At 37.6% G+C, this 17,396-nt stretch overlaps 1 protein-coding gene across 1 annotated transcript in view; it reads right to left on the bottom strand.

Annotated features, from left to right (window-relative positions):
- Positions 1 to 17,396, bottom strand: part of DCX (doublecortin) — a 431,453-nt gene that overhangs the window by 145,091 nt on the left and 268,966 nt on the right. Inside the window, exon 4 of the mRNA XM_065916894.1 lies at positions 1,018 to 1,403. Coding sequence (XP_065772966.1) covers positions 1,018 to 1,381 — 364 coding nt within the window. The 5' untranslated portion in view covers positions 1,382 to 1,403. The remainder of the gene's footprint in view (positions 1 to 1,017; positions 1,404 to 17,396) is intronic.

The following is a 17,396-nucleotide window of genomic DNA, read 5'->3' as shown; positions in this document are numbered from 1 at the left end:
GGAAGAAGTTTCGGGGGGGACGTTTTCATTATCACAAGGACTCCTGAAGGACTCCTGAAGCTGTCCTTTAAAGTATTGTCAGGTTAAACCAATTACACATATTACACCCATGAAAAAGTGGGGTGGGGAGGCATCCTCAATATACTCGATTTGATAAAGTGAAATATTAAGAACATGTCCTCAGATCTATTTATCTACATGATCATGAAAAAGACTTCATGGCTGAGCAAGTTTTGGCAAGAGCTGGAGTTTTCCCTATTTTTGAGTTGGGTGCACAGGTTGTCAGGATTTTCAGCAATCTTGTCATAAAATTCAATTGCAGAACCAAAATCTAGAAATCTGTTGAAATACAGATTTAGGTATAGTGAGTCAGTTCCTAGTCTAATAGGAATAGTGTTTATTAAAATACCAGACATACCTACAGCTTTCTTTGGTATTTCTCTCAATGACCTCAGCCTGAGGGACACACCCTGAAGTGGGCTTTTTAGAAGCAACAGCTGAGCAGTGACCACTTACCTAAAAGTATAATCCTCTGTGAATATGTTCAGGAAGTCCAGCTTTTAGGGTGCACGTTTCCATGAGTTGCCATTCACAAAGAGTCTCTCAGCAGTTCAGAGGATATAAGCATACAATGTTTTCTCTCTCTTAACCCAACCAAACCTCCTTCCTCATTTTATACCCCCAAGGATTTTATGGTCTGCCTCAATAGTGCTCTTTAGAGTTGACAATGAACAAATTCTAGAGTAAATGATATAATTCAGATTTTTCTTTGTATACCCTGGGAGATCAACACAATGCATCCTCGTAGTCAGTCACACTTCAACCCCAGCCGAGAATGAAGCCCACGGAGGGTAATGGCTAATGATTCTGATTATGCCTGCAGAATCAGAAGTCTCAGCATCACCCTCATGTTTTAACAAACATAGTTCCCAATTTCTTTTAATCAAAGCCAAGAAATGTAAGCATAACTAACAATAACCCCTCCCACTAAGGGCCACCACCCACTCCTCGAATTACCTTCCTCCAGTTCATCCATGCTTCCAATTTTCCGGGATCCATCAATGGTGTAAATGTAGCGCACTCCCTGAGGCAGGTTGATGTTGTCAGACAGAGATCGTGTCAGGTCAGCCAGCAAGGCGTCGAAGCTGCGAAAACGGTCAGAGGACACAGCGTACACAATCCCCTTGAAGTAGCGGTCCCCATTGCGGTAGAAACGTACCTTCTTGGCTTTCTTCTCGTTGCTCAGTGCCTGCAAGGTTCGGGTTCGGTAGAAGCTACAATGGGCGCTGTGAGTGGGGCTAGGTAGCCCGTTCATCCGCGAGCCTCTCATGTTCCTGGATGTCTTATCTCTTTCGTCAAAATGTCCAAAATCAAGTTCCATATTTTGGTGGAACCTCAGAGACCTGAGTGTTGGAGAAAAGCGGGGAGGCGGAGGGGGATGAAAGGAAGCAAAGAAAAGGGGCGAGGAGGGGGAAAAAAGAAAGGAATTCAAATATTAGCCAGATCCAGATCTGCAATCTGCTGCTTGTGAAAAGAACTGGTTGAAAAAAGCCCGTGACCCATCTGCTGCTTGCCCCTGACCTGCAGGAATATTGATCTTAATAGAGAAGAGGGAGGGGCTGGAGGGGAGCTGGTGGTTGTGAGGGTGGGGGTGAGAGATGCGGAGGGAGGCACTTTGGGCACTGTTCCAAAGAGAGGAGAGGGAGGGATTTTGAAATCGCTTAAAATCCTGGGACTTACTGACAGTGGCTCTTATCAAATTGTAACTTCGGGGTAAATACATTAAAACTGGCATCTGTTTCCTCACACATGCCCACATGACTAACGGTTGTAAATGAATCCATAGCCTGACAAAATTCCCCTTGAAGGGAACAGAAGGACCTAGCCAAGGTTAGCATCTCTAGCTCAGGAAGTGATCTTTGCATTTCAGTGAAATAATTATAAGGGTAGCATTTTAATTTTATTCCAAGCCCCCTTTCCTACTTTAATGTGTGCATCCCCTCCCCCCTAGAATAAAGTAGGATTCTCCTTTAAAGCCACAGCCTCTAGGGAACAGCCAGTCTTTGTGCTATTCATCAAACCCCTTCCCCACCAAGCTGGTGCAGCTATCAGACATTCATAAGAAATAAGCTGGAAAAAAAAAGGATTACAAAAATCAGTTATTTAACAAGTTATTTGTTCTGGTTTAGCCCTGGACCATTTGGCCACAAAATCCTTCCTCCCCCCGCCAGCCCCCCGCTTTCTCTAGGTGCTCTACCCCCCATCAACGATGCAGCCCCACCTCTTAATGGAATATTTTAATTGTGTAAAGATTCCCAAATGAGTCCCTGAACAGCATATGGGACCTTTAGAAGCAAGCACACCTTCCATTGTTCTGGGTTTCTACACTAAATGAAGGGGCATTTCACCCTCACAGCAGGCAGCACACCCCAAATTTGTCTATTGCCTAGGTGTGTTAGCTGAGGCAAAAGATGGTCATCTGTCAGATTTACTTTCCCCCTTTCTGCTGAAAGAATGAAAGAAAGAAAGGAAATCGCAATATGAAACCAAATACAAAAGAAGCCCCAAATGCTAGCAAAGGTAGTGACAGCCTAGGAAACAAACTATTAACATGCGTTGCACAGATGGGGATAAAAGGACTCACAAAGCACGCAGGGCTCAGCTGCTACACACTGCCACATTGAGATATTTGCAGGGGACCAGGAGGACAGGCAATAAAGCAGGACTGGTGCCTAGCAGGTTTGCCAGGCTCGGTCCCTCTTTTCTTCCAATGTCACCATGACCTGTGCTGAGCTCAGCATTGTCTCTGTCAGACAACCTGCAGTGTAAGAGACCCCACCTCCTCAAAACAAGTAGCAAGCATTTCCCCAGGCATGCCAGCAACACTGGGCTTTGCTTTAGAATCTGGGGTGGTATTATTCTAAAATCAATATCACAGTGAAAACAAAAGAACATCAAACTCACTTTTCCAATGGAAAATCCCAGGTAGAGGTTTAGGGAAAAAATCCAATAGAATAAGGCAAAAAAGAGGAGAGAAGAGAAAGAAAGAGAGAGAGGACACACTGAGAGAGAGGGAGAGAGCGCGCACTTTGCCTTGTGCTTTTTCCGTTTGACATCTCTTACATTCTCCCTGAAAATCACTCCAAAGCCCCACTCACCGGTTTTCTGCTGGTTGGGTGGAGATGCTGAGAGAAAGAAAACCAATCTCTCTATGCCTTTGTTGTCTGAGCTCCAAGCAAGAAATTCCTGCCAGGGTGGATAGATGCCTTCTAGGTCCTAGTGCCTTGTCCAGCTTCTCCCCTTTACTCAGGCTTAGTGAATCCCCCCAACCTCCTTTGATTAATTACATGCTTTTTTTTTCAATTCACAGGCTGCATTAACAGCTAGAAAGGTTTCATTTATAACCAACTGGAAATTGCAGGGTAGCAAAAAGATTGCACAGGCAAGTTCAGAATGCCCTAATGAGCAACGTGCTAGTCTTTTCTTTTAGGCAATTGGCAATTTCACTTGGCCAAAACGTTGGTCTAATCTGCCTGGGGGCCAGATTCAGGCAGTCGAACCAACCTTCTTAGAAATTGTAGCTCTCTTCATTTAACCTTCTTGACAGAATAACAATCAAATATGTGAATTCTTTATGGCATTTTAGTTCATGCATCCAACAGCTAACTGTTTTGAAATGAGGTTAGTGGAGTAGACTAAGAAGCAGTAGAAAAGGGACAAGACAAGGGAAAATCATTCCAGAATTTCATGGAGGATGAAGTTGAAGATGGATCTCAAAGACCTTTCAGCTTGGTGGAATAGTTTTGTTAATGAGATCTACAGAGAGTTTCAGAGTTCCAATCTAACCCAGAGACCTTTCTGTGTGAAGTGAGCCTAGTCCGATGGCTACAAGATAAGTATTAATAGCTCTCTCTTCAAACTGCCTATTTGTTACTAATTGGCTTCTTTATATCAAATATGTTATACAAAGCCAGGAAACATCCATACTGAATTCAAGAAATCAGGCTGACTATAAGGCAAGAATAGAAAAGTGAGAAACTCCAGTGGGGGTGGGTTACCATCTTCAACTGAGGCTACATGCATTAATATGCAGCGGTCTTGAATTATCATTGTTCCATTTCTGCTAGGCTTCCAGGAGGCTCAGAGATAATCGTGTGCTCAGGATTGATCTTCTGTCTGATTCTTAGTGTAATTAACCCTCCTTTCTAGATACAATGTTAGATGACTTATAATTAAGCTCTTGCTATGCACGTGTTTTACTGTAAGCTGCCTTAAAGTGGGATAAAAAAATATAATTTTTCTTCTCTGGAAGGTGCTAGCTCAGCAAAGCCTAAGCAATCTATCTTAGTTGGGTGGTCAACATCAAGTGTGACACCTGCCCAGTCAAGTCCTCCTAACACTTTGCTGCTGTTCTGCTGGTTTCTAAATAAGTACCTCAGGGGACAGCATCCCTGTTTTCTTCCATCTGTTTCTGCCTTACATTGTGGCCACCTCTTGGAAACACAGGGTTATTCAGGTCAAGGGCAGAAAAATATCAAGGAACAGAAGCAGAAAAATATGGAAATTCTAACCAATGACTGTAACTTCCTTGTTCAGCAAGGCCAATGTCTTAAAAATTGTTTTATTTCACATAGTAAGCATTCTGTAAATACAAAACAATTGATTTTGCATCAGAATTCAAAATAATTTTATTTCTTGTGAAGATATAAGAATGGATGGGATACTAAAACAAACATAAAGGATTTGGAATATATCTTAGAGAAAATTTCCTCATGGTCTAAACTTTTAAACACTAGTGTGGAAGAAAAATGTCTTTGGAAAACAATCTAGGATAGATACTTTGTTTGCTTTATGTATACCAGAGAGCAAAGAGTAAATGAGATCAGTGTTTTCCCAGTGTGAGGTATGTGGATGTTAATAGGTGTTCTTTAAGAAGAGAAAAAAGGTTCCTTGGTCATATATGTTTGAAAAGTGGTGGGCTAAATGAAATTCGTTTTCTTTATCATAAACATCTCAGGGCCTTTAATATACTTAAAATATGGTACAAGTCTCCAAGAAGGGAGCTTCCCCAATGGCTCAGCAGCAAAGACTCTGCCTGACAGTGCAGGAAATGCAAGTTCGATCCCTGGGTTGGGAAGATTCCCTGGAGGAGGGCATGGCAACCCACTCCAGTATTCTTGCCTGGAGAATCCCATGGACTGAGGAGCCAAATGGGCTACAGTCCATAGGGTCTCAAAGAGTTGGACATAACTGAGCACACACACAGGCTCCAAGAAGGCAGTTTAGTATTAAGGGCATCCTGCCTTTTTTTTTTTTTTTTTTAATTCAGGTTCTAATTTTTTTTTTTTTCTCCCAGAGCATTCAATAGACTTATGTTCTATGGGAAAACCTTTTACAAAGACAGGACTAGATTATTTCACCAACATAATTCTTCTCAAAGAATTCTCAGCTACCAATCAAAACTTTTTGTCTCACTTCCTCAGAGGAGTAGGAACACTGGCAGAAAAGAATGTCTCAGGCACGAGTCCAGGGGGAAAGTGCATCTTTCTGTATGGAAGACAACTCTGAAGATCAAGGGAAAGTCATGATTGAGGGTTCACTGGAGTGAAGAGAATGAAGAAAAAGTGCAGCAACCCCATTGTGGGAAATATCCCAGTAAGACCTTTTGAGTAAGTTCAATGTGCCTGCCCAGTACCACGTGAAAGCTGCAGAGTAGAAAACATCAGTCCACTGCCCCTGAAGAACTTGAAGATTCACTGAGAAGACAGGACAAGAATATGTATCTTGCAAAAATCATGAAGGAGAAGGGCTGTGGTCTGGGTTAATCAAACTCAGCTTTAGGATCAGGGTCAGGAAATAAGACCATCATCCATCACACACACACACACACACACACACACACACACACACACACACACACACAATCATTAGTTTACATTGCCTTTCAGAAACACAATTACCTATAAGAAACACCCATCTAGGGTAGAGTGGGATGGGCAAACAGGAAGTGAGGTTGGAAATATACACAAACATTTTATAGGGACCAAAAATTATGAAGTACATAGTAATAAAGTCAACAAATATGTGTAAGATCTTTATTGAGATAGTCATAATACTATTAAAGAACATAACAGAAGCTATGAATAAATATAGAGCTAGACCATGCTCATGAATGGCAAGATGCAATGATGTAAGGGTGTCAATACTCCCCAAAGTAATATATATATACAGGGCTTGAAAATCATATATATATATATATATACATATATATATATATGTATACATATATATAAAATGTGTGTGAAAAGCTCCAGTAGAAACTTCAACAGGAACTTTTGTGAAATTCACAAATATCAGTTAAATATCTTTTATTATGCCCCAAATATTCACATGACACCTCTTTCACTTCTTTAAAGTGAAATATCAACTTTCAAGTGAAATATCAACTCCCAAATATCAACTTCTCAACAAGACCAACCCAGATCATCCGGTTTAAAGTGACAGCCTTCCTCCCAACCCAGCACTCCAACTTCCTTTACCCTGCTTTGTTTTTTCTTATCATCTTCCGACATAGTATGTAATATACCTATTTATTATGTTTATTATAGATCTACCAAAAGTAGAATATAAGCTCCACAGGGCAAGCATATTCTAACAGCTTTAATGAAATATAATTTATAATGTTAATAGTAATATTTTGTTTATTTTTAATACTTAAGCAAAGTGCCTAGAATAATGGTTAGCACAAAGTAAGTTTGGGTATTTGTTTAATTGGTCAGAGTAAAGAAAGCAAAGAGTATTCAATAGATGATATTGGGACAATTAACTTTTGTATGGAAAAAAATTAAATTAGATCCCCACTTCATGCCATACATAAAAATGAACTCCAGATGTTTTAAAGATGTGGATATAAAGAACAGGGCTTGAAAATTATTAGAATAAAATGTTGGAGATTCTCTTTAGTTCCTTGTGACAGAAAGATTTTGTTAACCAATATGCAAAAAGCAGAAATCTTACAGGAAAATATTGGTAAATTTGATTACATGAAAATTAAAGCTTCTGAAAGCAAAAGATGGCATTAAAACATTAAAACATAAGTAACAGACTGAGAAAAAGATATGTATGAATCTTATGTAACTGACATAGGATTAATGGTCCTGATTTTATATTTTATATCATATCAATTAGAAAAGGTAAAACTTCAGTAGAAAAAAATAAAGATATGCACAGGTCATTCACAAAACAGGAAACCCTAGTGGCCAATGAACAGGTAAACCATACACATAACTAGGGAAATCCAAGTTAAAATAGAAATTGCATCTTTAACAACCATTAGATTGATGGAAATTTTTAAAGTGAAAAAGTGAAGGTGAAATTTAGTCACTTAGTCATGTCCAACTCTTTGTGACCCCATGGACTGTAGCCCACCAGGCTCCTCTGTTCACGGAATTCTCCAGGCAAGAATACTGGAGTGGGTTGCCATTTCCTTCTGCAGGGGATCTTCCCAACCCTGGGATTGAACCCAGGTCTCCTGCATTGCAGGTGGACTCTTCACCGACTGAGCAACCAAGGAAGCCACTAACAAAGTATAGGCAAAGACGTAAAGCACCTGGAATTCTCATTTATGTTGGAATAAACATAAATTAGTACAATTTTTGAGAAACGTTTTTGGTAGCAGCTAGTATAGTTAGATAATATATATCAACTTATAATCCAGAGTTTCCATTTCTAGATATCCATCCTAGGGAAATTCTCACACATGTGTTCAAGGAGAGAGGTACAAAGATGTTCAAAAAAGCATTATTGAAATGTTGAAAAGTGAAAACAACCCAGATGCCTATCATCAGCTTACTAATTTGATTAGTGGTTATTCATACACGAATGCTACATACAGTGAAATAGAATAAATGAATGCTAAGTGTAAGCAGTGATGCACAGGTTTCTTTGCAGCCATAAGATCTTATTATCTGGAAACTAAATGCCCAGAAGTATAACTGCTGTGTCATTTGAAAATTATATGCTTCATTTTATTAATATAAAGTGTGAAAGTTTAAGTCGCTCAGTCATGTCTGATTCTTAGTGACCCCGTGGATTATATAATCCATAGAATTCTCCAGGCCAAAACAGTGGAGTGGGTAGCCTTTCCTTTCTCCAGGGAATCTTCCCAACCGAGGGATCGAACCCTGGTCTCCCACATTGCAGGCGGATTCTTCACTAGCTGAGCCACAAGGGAAGCCCAGTTAACTTCTTATTAATATAAGAAACTGCCAGACTGTTTTCCAGAGTGGTTTAATATTTTATATACCCACCAGCAATATATGAGAGATGCAGTTTTTCTGCATTTTCACCAGCATTTGGTATTTTTATTTTAGCTGTTCTAACAGATGTGTAATGATATCACGTTGTGTTTTAAATTTGCATTCCCCTAATATATACTGATGCTGAACCTGAAACTCCATCCAGTACTTTGGCCACCTCATGCGAAGAGTTGACTCACTGGAAAAGACCCTGATGCTGGGAGGGTTTGGGGGCGGGAGAAGGGAACGACAGAGGATGAGATGGCTGGATGACATCACCGACTCCATGGGCATGAGTTTGAGTAAACTCCGGGAGCTGGTGATGGACAGGGAGGCCTGGCGTGCTGTGATTCATGGGGTCGCAAAGAGTCGGACACGACTGAGCGACTGAACTGAACTGAATATATAATGGTGGAGAAGGCAATGGCACCCCACTCCAGTACTCTTGCCTGGAAAATCTCATGGATGGAGGAGCCCGGTAGGCTGCAGTTACACGACTGAGCGACTTCACTTTCACTTTTCACTTTCATACATTGGAGAAGGAAATGGCAACCCACTCCAGTGTTCTTGCCTGGAGAATCCCAGGGACGGTGGAGGCTGGTGGGCTGCCGTCTATGGGATCGCACAGAGTCGGACATGACTGAAGCGATTTAGCAGCAGCAGCAGCAGCAACAATATATAATGGTGTTGAACATCTTTTCACATACTCATTTGCTTCTTCAGTGATAAAATCCTTTGTGCCTTTTGCCCTTTTTCTAATTGAATTGCTTGCTTTTTTAAATGTTGAGTTTTGAGAGTTTATTATATAATCTAGATCTGAGTCCTTTGTCACATATGTGGGTTTGCAAATGCTTTCTCTTAGTCAGCTTGTCTTTTCATTCTCTGTTAATCAAAATTAAAAAAATTTTTTTTTAATTTATTCATGGTTTTTATGGTTTGTGCTTTTGGTATTATGTCTCTTCATGAAGCCTAGGTCCTGAAGTTTTCTCCTATGTCATATTCTAAAATTTAAAGATGTGCATTTTATATTTATATCTGTGATGCACATTGAGTTAATTTTTTGTGTCAGGTATGAGGTTTAGATTATAGTTCATATTTTTTGTCTATGGATATGCAATTGTTCCAGCACCATTTGTTGAGAAGATCCTCCGTTGAATTACTTTTCTACCTTTGTTGAAAGTGAACTGAGTATATTTTTGTAAGTTTATTTCTGTGTTCTCTATTCTAGCCCATGGATTTATGTATCTATCCATCCTCCAATATCAAACAGTCTTGATTACTGTAGCTATAAAAAAAAGTCTTGAAATCAGGTAGACTGATTTCCTATTCTATTCTTTTTCAAAATTGTTTTGACCACTCTAAGGCATTTACATTTCCATACAAATTTTAAAATAATCTTGCTTATATCTATGAAAATTCTTGCTGATAATTTTTGATAGGGATTGCAGTAAGCCTATATACCAATTTGAAGAGAACTGACATGTTTACTATATTGAATCTTCTAATCCATGTATGTGGTAAGTCTCTCTACTTATTCAGATCTTTAATTTCTTTCCTCAGCGTTTAGTAATTTTCAGCATACATGTCCTATATGTGTTTTGATGGATTTACACCTAAATATTTCTTTTTTTAAACATTGTAAATAATATTGTATTTAAAGTTTTACTTTCCACATGTTCATTGTTACTACCTAGAAATACAATTGATCTTGTATTTGGCAACCATGCTGAATTCACTTACTAGTTTCAAAAGTTTTTTATACTTATCCTGGGATTGTCTACATCGATCATCATGTCATCAGCAAATTGTTGCTGTTGTTTTAGTCGCTGAGTCATGCCTGACCCTTATGCGACCCCATGGACTGTAGCCCGCCAGGCTCCTCTCTCCAGGGGATTTCCCAGGCAATAATACTGGAGCAGATTGCCATTTCCTTCTCCAGGGGATCTTCCCGACCCAAGGATCGAACCCGTGTTTCCTGAATTGGCAGGCGGGTTCTTTACCACTGAGCCACCCGGAAAGCCCCATCTGCAAACAGAGATGGCTTTATTCCTTTCCAATCGGAATGCCATTTATTTCCACATTTTGCTTTAAGCAAAGCTTCTAGTTCTATATTGAATAGCAGTGGTGAGAATGGGCATTCTTGACTTGTTAGTGATCTTAGCTGGAAAACATTTAGTCTTTATTGTTAAATGTGATATTAGCTATGAGATTTTGTTTGTTTTTTGGTAGATGTACTGTATCAAGCTGAGCAAGTTTGTGTATTCCTAGAGTTTTCTGTGGTGTTTCTTTTTATTAAGTCATGAATGGGTTTTGAAATTTGTCAGATGGTTTTTCTACATCCATCAATTTGATTGTGTGATTTTTCTTCTGTAGTCTGTTAACATGATTGATTACATAGATTGATTTTTCAGAGTCTGTATAATTTTGCATGCCTTGCTGTATTTCTTAATGATTTTTTTAAAAATTTGAATCAAATATGAACTAAGGTAATTTTCCATATTTCTTCAAAATAATTTTCTTTCTTTTTTTTTTTTAGGATGATATTTATTTATTTTTTTTTCTACTGATTTTCTTTTCTTTTTTTCCCATTTATTTTTATTAGTTGGAGGCTAATTACTTTACAATATCATAGTGGTTTTTGCCAAAAGTACACAGGCAAGTAAATCTTAAGCAGTGTGTTAGCAATCAGGTAATCAGGAAAATATTTGGCAGAGGAATATATAGCATATTTATGCAAAAAAAGAAGTATGTTAGAAAGTTTTACAAAATACTCTTCACTATGATTTAATTGATCTGGTGTAGTTTTGAAGCATTAGTATGTTTTAAAGCTACTTTGGTGATTCTAATATACAACCGAAGTTGAGCACCACTGGTATAGTGGAAAGAACCTAACAAGGTAGACTTTGGAGTCACATCTGGGTTCAGACCCCAGTTCCACAGTTTATTAGTTATGTGGCATTGAGCAAGTTGGTGGAGTCTATTTATAAAACAGGGATAAAGAAATAATCTCATATCTTCCTTGAACCACTGCTATTTACAGTTTCTTCACTTGCTCTATTCTACCTGACACAACAGAAAAACAACTCAATACATAGTCATGCTTGAAATCACTCTTGGTGGGCCAAAAACTGAGGAACACCTTAGAAGATGTTTTGGTTAAAGAAGGAAGCCACAGTTCAGGACATACATAGGAGAGCAGTGGAGAGTATTCTTATAGGTAGTAAAAGTACCCCAGGAGTTCTCCATGTCAAACGATAAAACCTACGGCAAAAGAGTGGTCTTAGAGGCAACTACTCAGTATACCAGGAAGAAAAGCCAGAAAACTCCTCTCTATCACTTTTCCAACCAGATGGACCAGCAAGCAGTAACAGAGAGATTAGTCTTCAAGTGAAAGCAATGAGTATGGGAGTTAGGACAGTGGGATAGTCTAGTATCATGGGTGATAGGCAATGGCAAAATAAATGAGAGTATTAATGAGAAATAGAGAGGTACACAGATTCATCAAGGCACCCTTATTATGTCATGTTCTCCACAACACCCACTTTGATCGAAAACAGCAGGTAGATATTTTCCCTCTATTTTCTAAAACCGGTTATATAAATGGAAGGAACAGACAGTCTAAGAAAAATCTCAACTACAGAATGCAAGAAATGTGAGTTCAATCCCTGGGTTGGAAAGATTCCCTGGAGAAGGAAATGGCAACGCACTCCAGTATTCTTGCCTGGAGAATCTCATGGACAGAGGAGCCTAACTGACTACAGTCCATGAGGTCACAAAGAATTGGACACGTCTTAGTGAGAGAAGCATATAATAAGAGAATCACCTAACATTTAAACAAAGCAATGCCATTAAATAGAGATAATGTGCTCAACAAATGACAGGACTTTCATTAGATAAGTAGAGTCCTCAGAACATAAGTATAAAATAACAACCTCAGAATGATAAAGAAAAGATATTACATCTATGAAAGAACAAGTAATTATGAATAATAATAGGTAAATATGAAAAATAAGAGCTTTTTAAAAATAAATAACATAGGTAAAGCTAATAAATGGACCAAACTAAGATTTGTCATGGATGCAAATAGAAATTAAATCATAGATCTAGAAAATCAGACTGAGGCATTTACCCAGAGCATAATATTAAAGGATAGGAGGATGAAAAGTAGTAAAGATTTTAATCAGGTCCCATTTGTTTACTTTTGTTTTTATTTCTGTTACACATGTGTCATTTTGAAGAGTGATTTTCTCTAGACCTAAGCCCATGAATGGGATTGCAGGATCATGTGATACCTCTATGTCTTGTATTTCTTGGAACCTCCATGCTGTTTTCCATAGTGGCTTCACTATTTACATTCCCACCTAGATTGTAGGATTTTGTTTTCCATACATTCTGTGCAGGTTTTTATTTTATTTATTTATTTTATCTTTATTCTTTGTAGATCTTTTCAATGATGACCACTGTGATCCTTGTGAGGTGATACCTTATTATAGTTTTGATTCACATTGATTTAATAATTATTGATGTGGAGTATCTTTCCATGTACTTTTATTATTTTATACCTTGTGAGTACAATTTACCTCTTGAAACTGACTTCTTGAAACTTGGCCCTGTTTGGTATTCTTTCCTGATGATGTACCCCAAGACATTTCTTGAGGGCAGGTATCATTTAAAGTCCTGTCAAATTTGTGACTATTAAGAGCCCTTCAGCACCTGTTTTATGGTTTCCCTGCTGGCTCAATGGGAAATAATTCACCTATAGTTCAAGAGATTTTCAGAAGATTTGGGTTTGATCCCTGGGTTGGGAAGGAAGTTATAAGAAAGGTGAAAAGACAACCCCTAGAATGGGAGAAAATAACAGCAAATGAAACAACTGACAAAGGATTAATTTCCAAAATATACAAGCAGTTCATACAATTCAATGTCAGAAAAACAAACAATCCAATCAAAAAGTGGGAAAAAGACCTAAACAGACATTTCTCCAAAGAAGACATACAGATGGCCAACAAACACATGGAAAGATGCTCAACATCACTCATTATTAGAGAAATGCAAATCAAAACTACAGTGAGATATCACCTCACACCAGTCAGAATGGCCCTCATCAAAAAGTCTACAAACAATAAATGTGTGTGGAGAAAAGGGAATACTTTTGCTCTGTTTGTGGAAATGTAAATTGATACAACCACTATGGAAGATGGTATGGAGATTCATTAAAAACTAGGAATAAAAGCACCATATGACCCAGCAATCCCACTCCGAGGCATATACCCTGAGGAAACCAAAATTGAAAAAGACACATGTAACCCATTGTTCATTGCAGCACTATTTACAAAAGCTAGAACATTGGAGGCAACCTAGATGTCCATTGACAGATGAATGGATAAAGAAGTTGTGGCACATATACACAATGGAATATTACTCAGCCATAAAAAGGAATGCATTTGAGTCAGTTCTAATGAGGTGGGCGAACCTAGAACCTATTATACAGATTGAAGTAAGTCAGAAAGAGAAAGATAAATATTGTATTATAATGCATATATATAGAATCTAGAAAAATGCTGCTGAAGAATTTATTTACAGGGCAGTAATGGAGAAACAGACATAGAGAATAGACTTATAGACACGAGGGGAAGGGGGAAGAGGGTGAGATAAATGGAGAGTAACATGGAATCTTACAATACCATATGTAAAATAAATAGCCAATGGGAATTTGCAAAAAAAAAAAAAGAAAAAAGAAAAGTAGTAAAGAAAAAGTGAGAGGCATGAAATATAAACAAATCAAGAAATTTCTGCATTTGTCTAAAGGGAGTTCCACTGAGTAAAAATGGAGAGAATGCATGGGAATCAATATTTGCAGATTAAATGGCAAAGCAAATAAACAAACAACTCCCTAGAATTGAAGTCACAAATCCTCAGATTGTAAGGACCCTGTAAGTGCCAAGGATGATAACCTCTTTTGAAAAAGAGAACAGTAATTTTTAAAAAAGTATTCTAAACCTGGACACACCACAGAGAAATTTTAGAGCATAGAGGATAACATGAAAATACTGAAATTTTTCAAAGAAAAAATAAAGACCATCCACAATGAACAAGGATAGGTTTGACATCAGACTTTCCATTAGCCACATCAGATTGCAGGACAGCAATGGAGCCATGTCTTCAAACCACTGAGTGAAAATAATGTTGAACCTAGGATTTAATGCCCAGACAAACTATTATACAAGTGGGAGGGAGGAATAAAGGTGTTTTGGGTATATAAGAACCCAGAAAACTTACCACCCCCAGAAACTCTTGGAAATAATTATTACAGAATATACTTAAGCAAACAGAAAAATAATTCATGTAAAGTAATGATGTTAAAGAAATAAAGGTTAATCATTTATGTATTACATAAACAATACATATTTAATTATATAAGTGACTAAAATTAATTTTAAAATATGAGGTAGAACCTATCTCCATCTGGGAAAAAATTTGACAAGTGTAAGGTCAGTGAAAGGTGTTACCTATAAATTTTGCTTGAACTGAGCAAAACATCAGCAAAGGGATATATCAACAAAGGGATTCTGAATCCTTACGTAGTTTTTCCAGAAGTTTAGATGAGTGATGGTGCCTGTGGTCACTGGCCTAATTTAAGTCCCAGGAAACAACTAGAAAACTTGCTCATCTATAGCCAGTCTCTGGGATAATTTATGGACTAAAATATCCTTGTATGGATCAAAGTGAAATAAGAAAAAAAATGGACCTACAATAGAATACTCAAGAGTTTAATTCCACAGAATTTTTACTGAGTTTCTTTAATGCACCAGGCTCTGTGCTATATGATGAGGGGTGACATGACAAGAAGACAAAGATGAAGTGGAAGATCCCTTGCTTTTTATTCTCAGTGAAAAATTTCTCTTAGAAGCCCTTCAGCAGACATCCCTTCAGGTCCCATCTCCAGGATTAATCCCATTTCCATGTAGAAACTTACTACTGACAAGGGGAATGAGACCACTGATTGGCCTCAATTAATTATAATTCACTTCCTCTGGATAAGAAAGAGTTCAGTGCCCTCCACCACCATCATGGCTACACAAAGGAAGGTTAAAAAAAAATCCCTGGAGTTCTATTAGTGAGGAAAAAGTGGAAGTTACCAATAAGATTTGCTAAAGTATTTAACATTTCTGAACCTCATAGTGGGGTTGTCATCATATATTTTTTCCTCAAAGAACTATTGTGACTGTTAAATGAGATAACTCTTGTCAAGTGCTCAATAAATGTCAGCTATTAATGTTGTGGTTGATGCTATTTGGTTTTAACTCATTATGTATCAATAGCTTGTTCTTTCCATATTTCCCTTATGTTGCTCACAGTTTGACATCAATGCCTCAGAAGACGGCTATGGCATTTCTAAGCATCACGTGCAGATAATGTTTTTGATCTTCAGTTTCTCTATCTGTAAAACAGATATAATCATATTTACCTCATAGATTTGTTGTGAGGATTAAATAAGATCATTCATATACAAACTCAATAAAGTTAGCTATTGTTGCTGTTATTGATATAAATACCCTCTTGACAGTGCTTGGCATAATATCAAGCTGAAAGCAAGTGTTCAACAAATGGTAGCTCTTGTTGTAAATAAACATGTGCATATCTGTATAAGAAAGAGCTGGTAAATCTCCCTGACCTTGGGTTAAGTCAGACCTTCTTACACACAACATCAAAAGCAGAAATGACAAAAAAATACACTGGATCTCATCAAAATTAAAAATACTTGTGCTTCAAATGATACCATCAAGAAGGTGAAAAGACAACCCACAAAACAGGAGGAAATATTTGGCAAATCATATAGCTGACAAGGAATTTGTATGTAGAATATACAAAGAACTCTAGCAACTCAAAAATTAAGAAACAAATAATCCAGTAAAAATAGAAAAGGCTATGAGAGACATATCTCCAATTAAGATACACAAAAGGCCAATAATCACATGAAAAAGATGCTTAACATCATTAGTTTTTAGGGAAATGCAAATCAAAAACAAATGAGATATAGGACTTCCCTGGTGGTCAAGTGGCTAAGACTCCATACTCCCAAGGCAGGGAGCCCCAGTTCAATCCCAGATCAGGGAACTAGATCCCGCATGCCACAACCAAAGAATCCCACGTGCCACAACAAAAATTGAAGATCCTGCATGCTGCAACTAAGACTTGGTGCAGCCACATAAATGAATAAATAAACAAGCATTATTAAAAAAAAACAACAAATGAGATACTACCTCATACCCACTAGGAGAGAAGAATCATAAAGGCAGATAATGAAAAATGTTGGCAAGAATGTAGAGAAATTAATAACCTATAATGGAAAAGAATCTGAAAAAGAATATATATGTATATTTTGTATGTAACTAAAGCACTTTGCCATACACCTGAAACTAACACATTGCAAATCAACTATACATCAATAAAAATTTTAAAAAAAGAATGTAGAGAAATTGGAATCATTATGACCTGTTGATGGGAATATAAAATGGTGTAGCCAACATGGAAAACAGTCTGGCAATTCCTCAAATGACTAAACATAGAGTTGCCATATGATCCAGCAATTCAACTCCTAGGTATATACTCAATAGAAATGAAAACATATGTGCACAGAAAAACTTGCACACAAATGTTCACAGCAGCATTATTCATAATAGCCAAAAGGTGGAAATACAATAAATGCCCAGCAACAGATGAATGGATAAACAAAATATGCTACATCTATGTGATGGAATATTATACAGCCATAAGAAGAAGATAAATACTGATACATGAAACAACATGGATGAACTATGAAAATATTATGACAAGTGAATAAAGACACAAAAGGACATATATTGTATTTGTCCATTTATATAAAATACCCAGAATAGGCAAATCCTTAGAGACAGATTAATGGTTGCCAGGAGTAGGAATAGGGGAAAATGGGATTTACTGGTAATGAATTTGGGGTTTCTTTATGGGGTGATGAAAATTTTCTAAAATGGATTATGATGATGATGATTGCACAACTGTGAATATACTAAAAACATTGAAGTTTACAAATAAATGGGTGGATTTTGTGGTATGTAA

This window comes from Muntiacus reevesi, chromosome X, assembly GCF_963930625.1.
Source record: "Muntiacus reevesi chromosome X, mMunRee1.1, whole genome shotgun sequence".
Taxonomy (NCBI): domain Eukaryota; kingdom Metazoa; phylum Chordata; class Mammalia; order Artiodactyla; family Cervidae; genus Muntiacus; species Muntiacus reevesi.
This window is presented reverse-complemented; position numbering and strand designations above follow the sequence as displayed.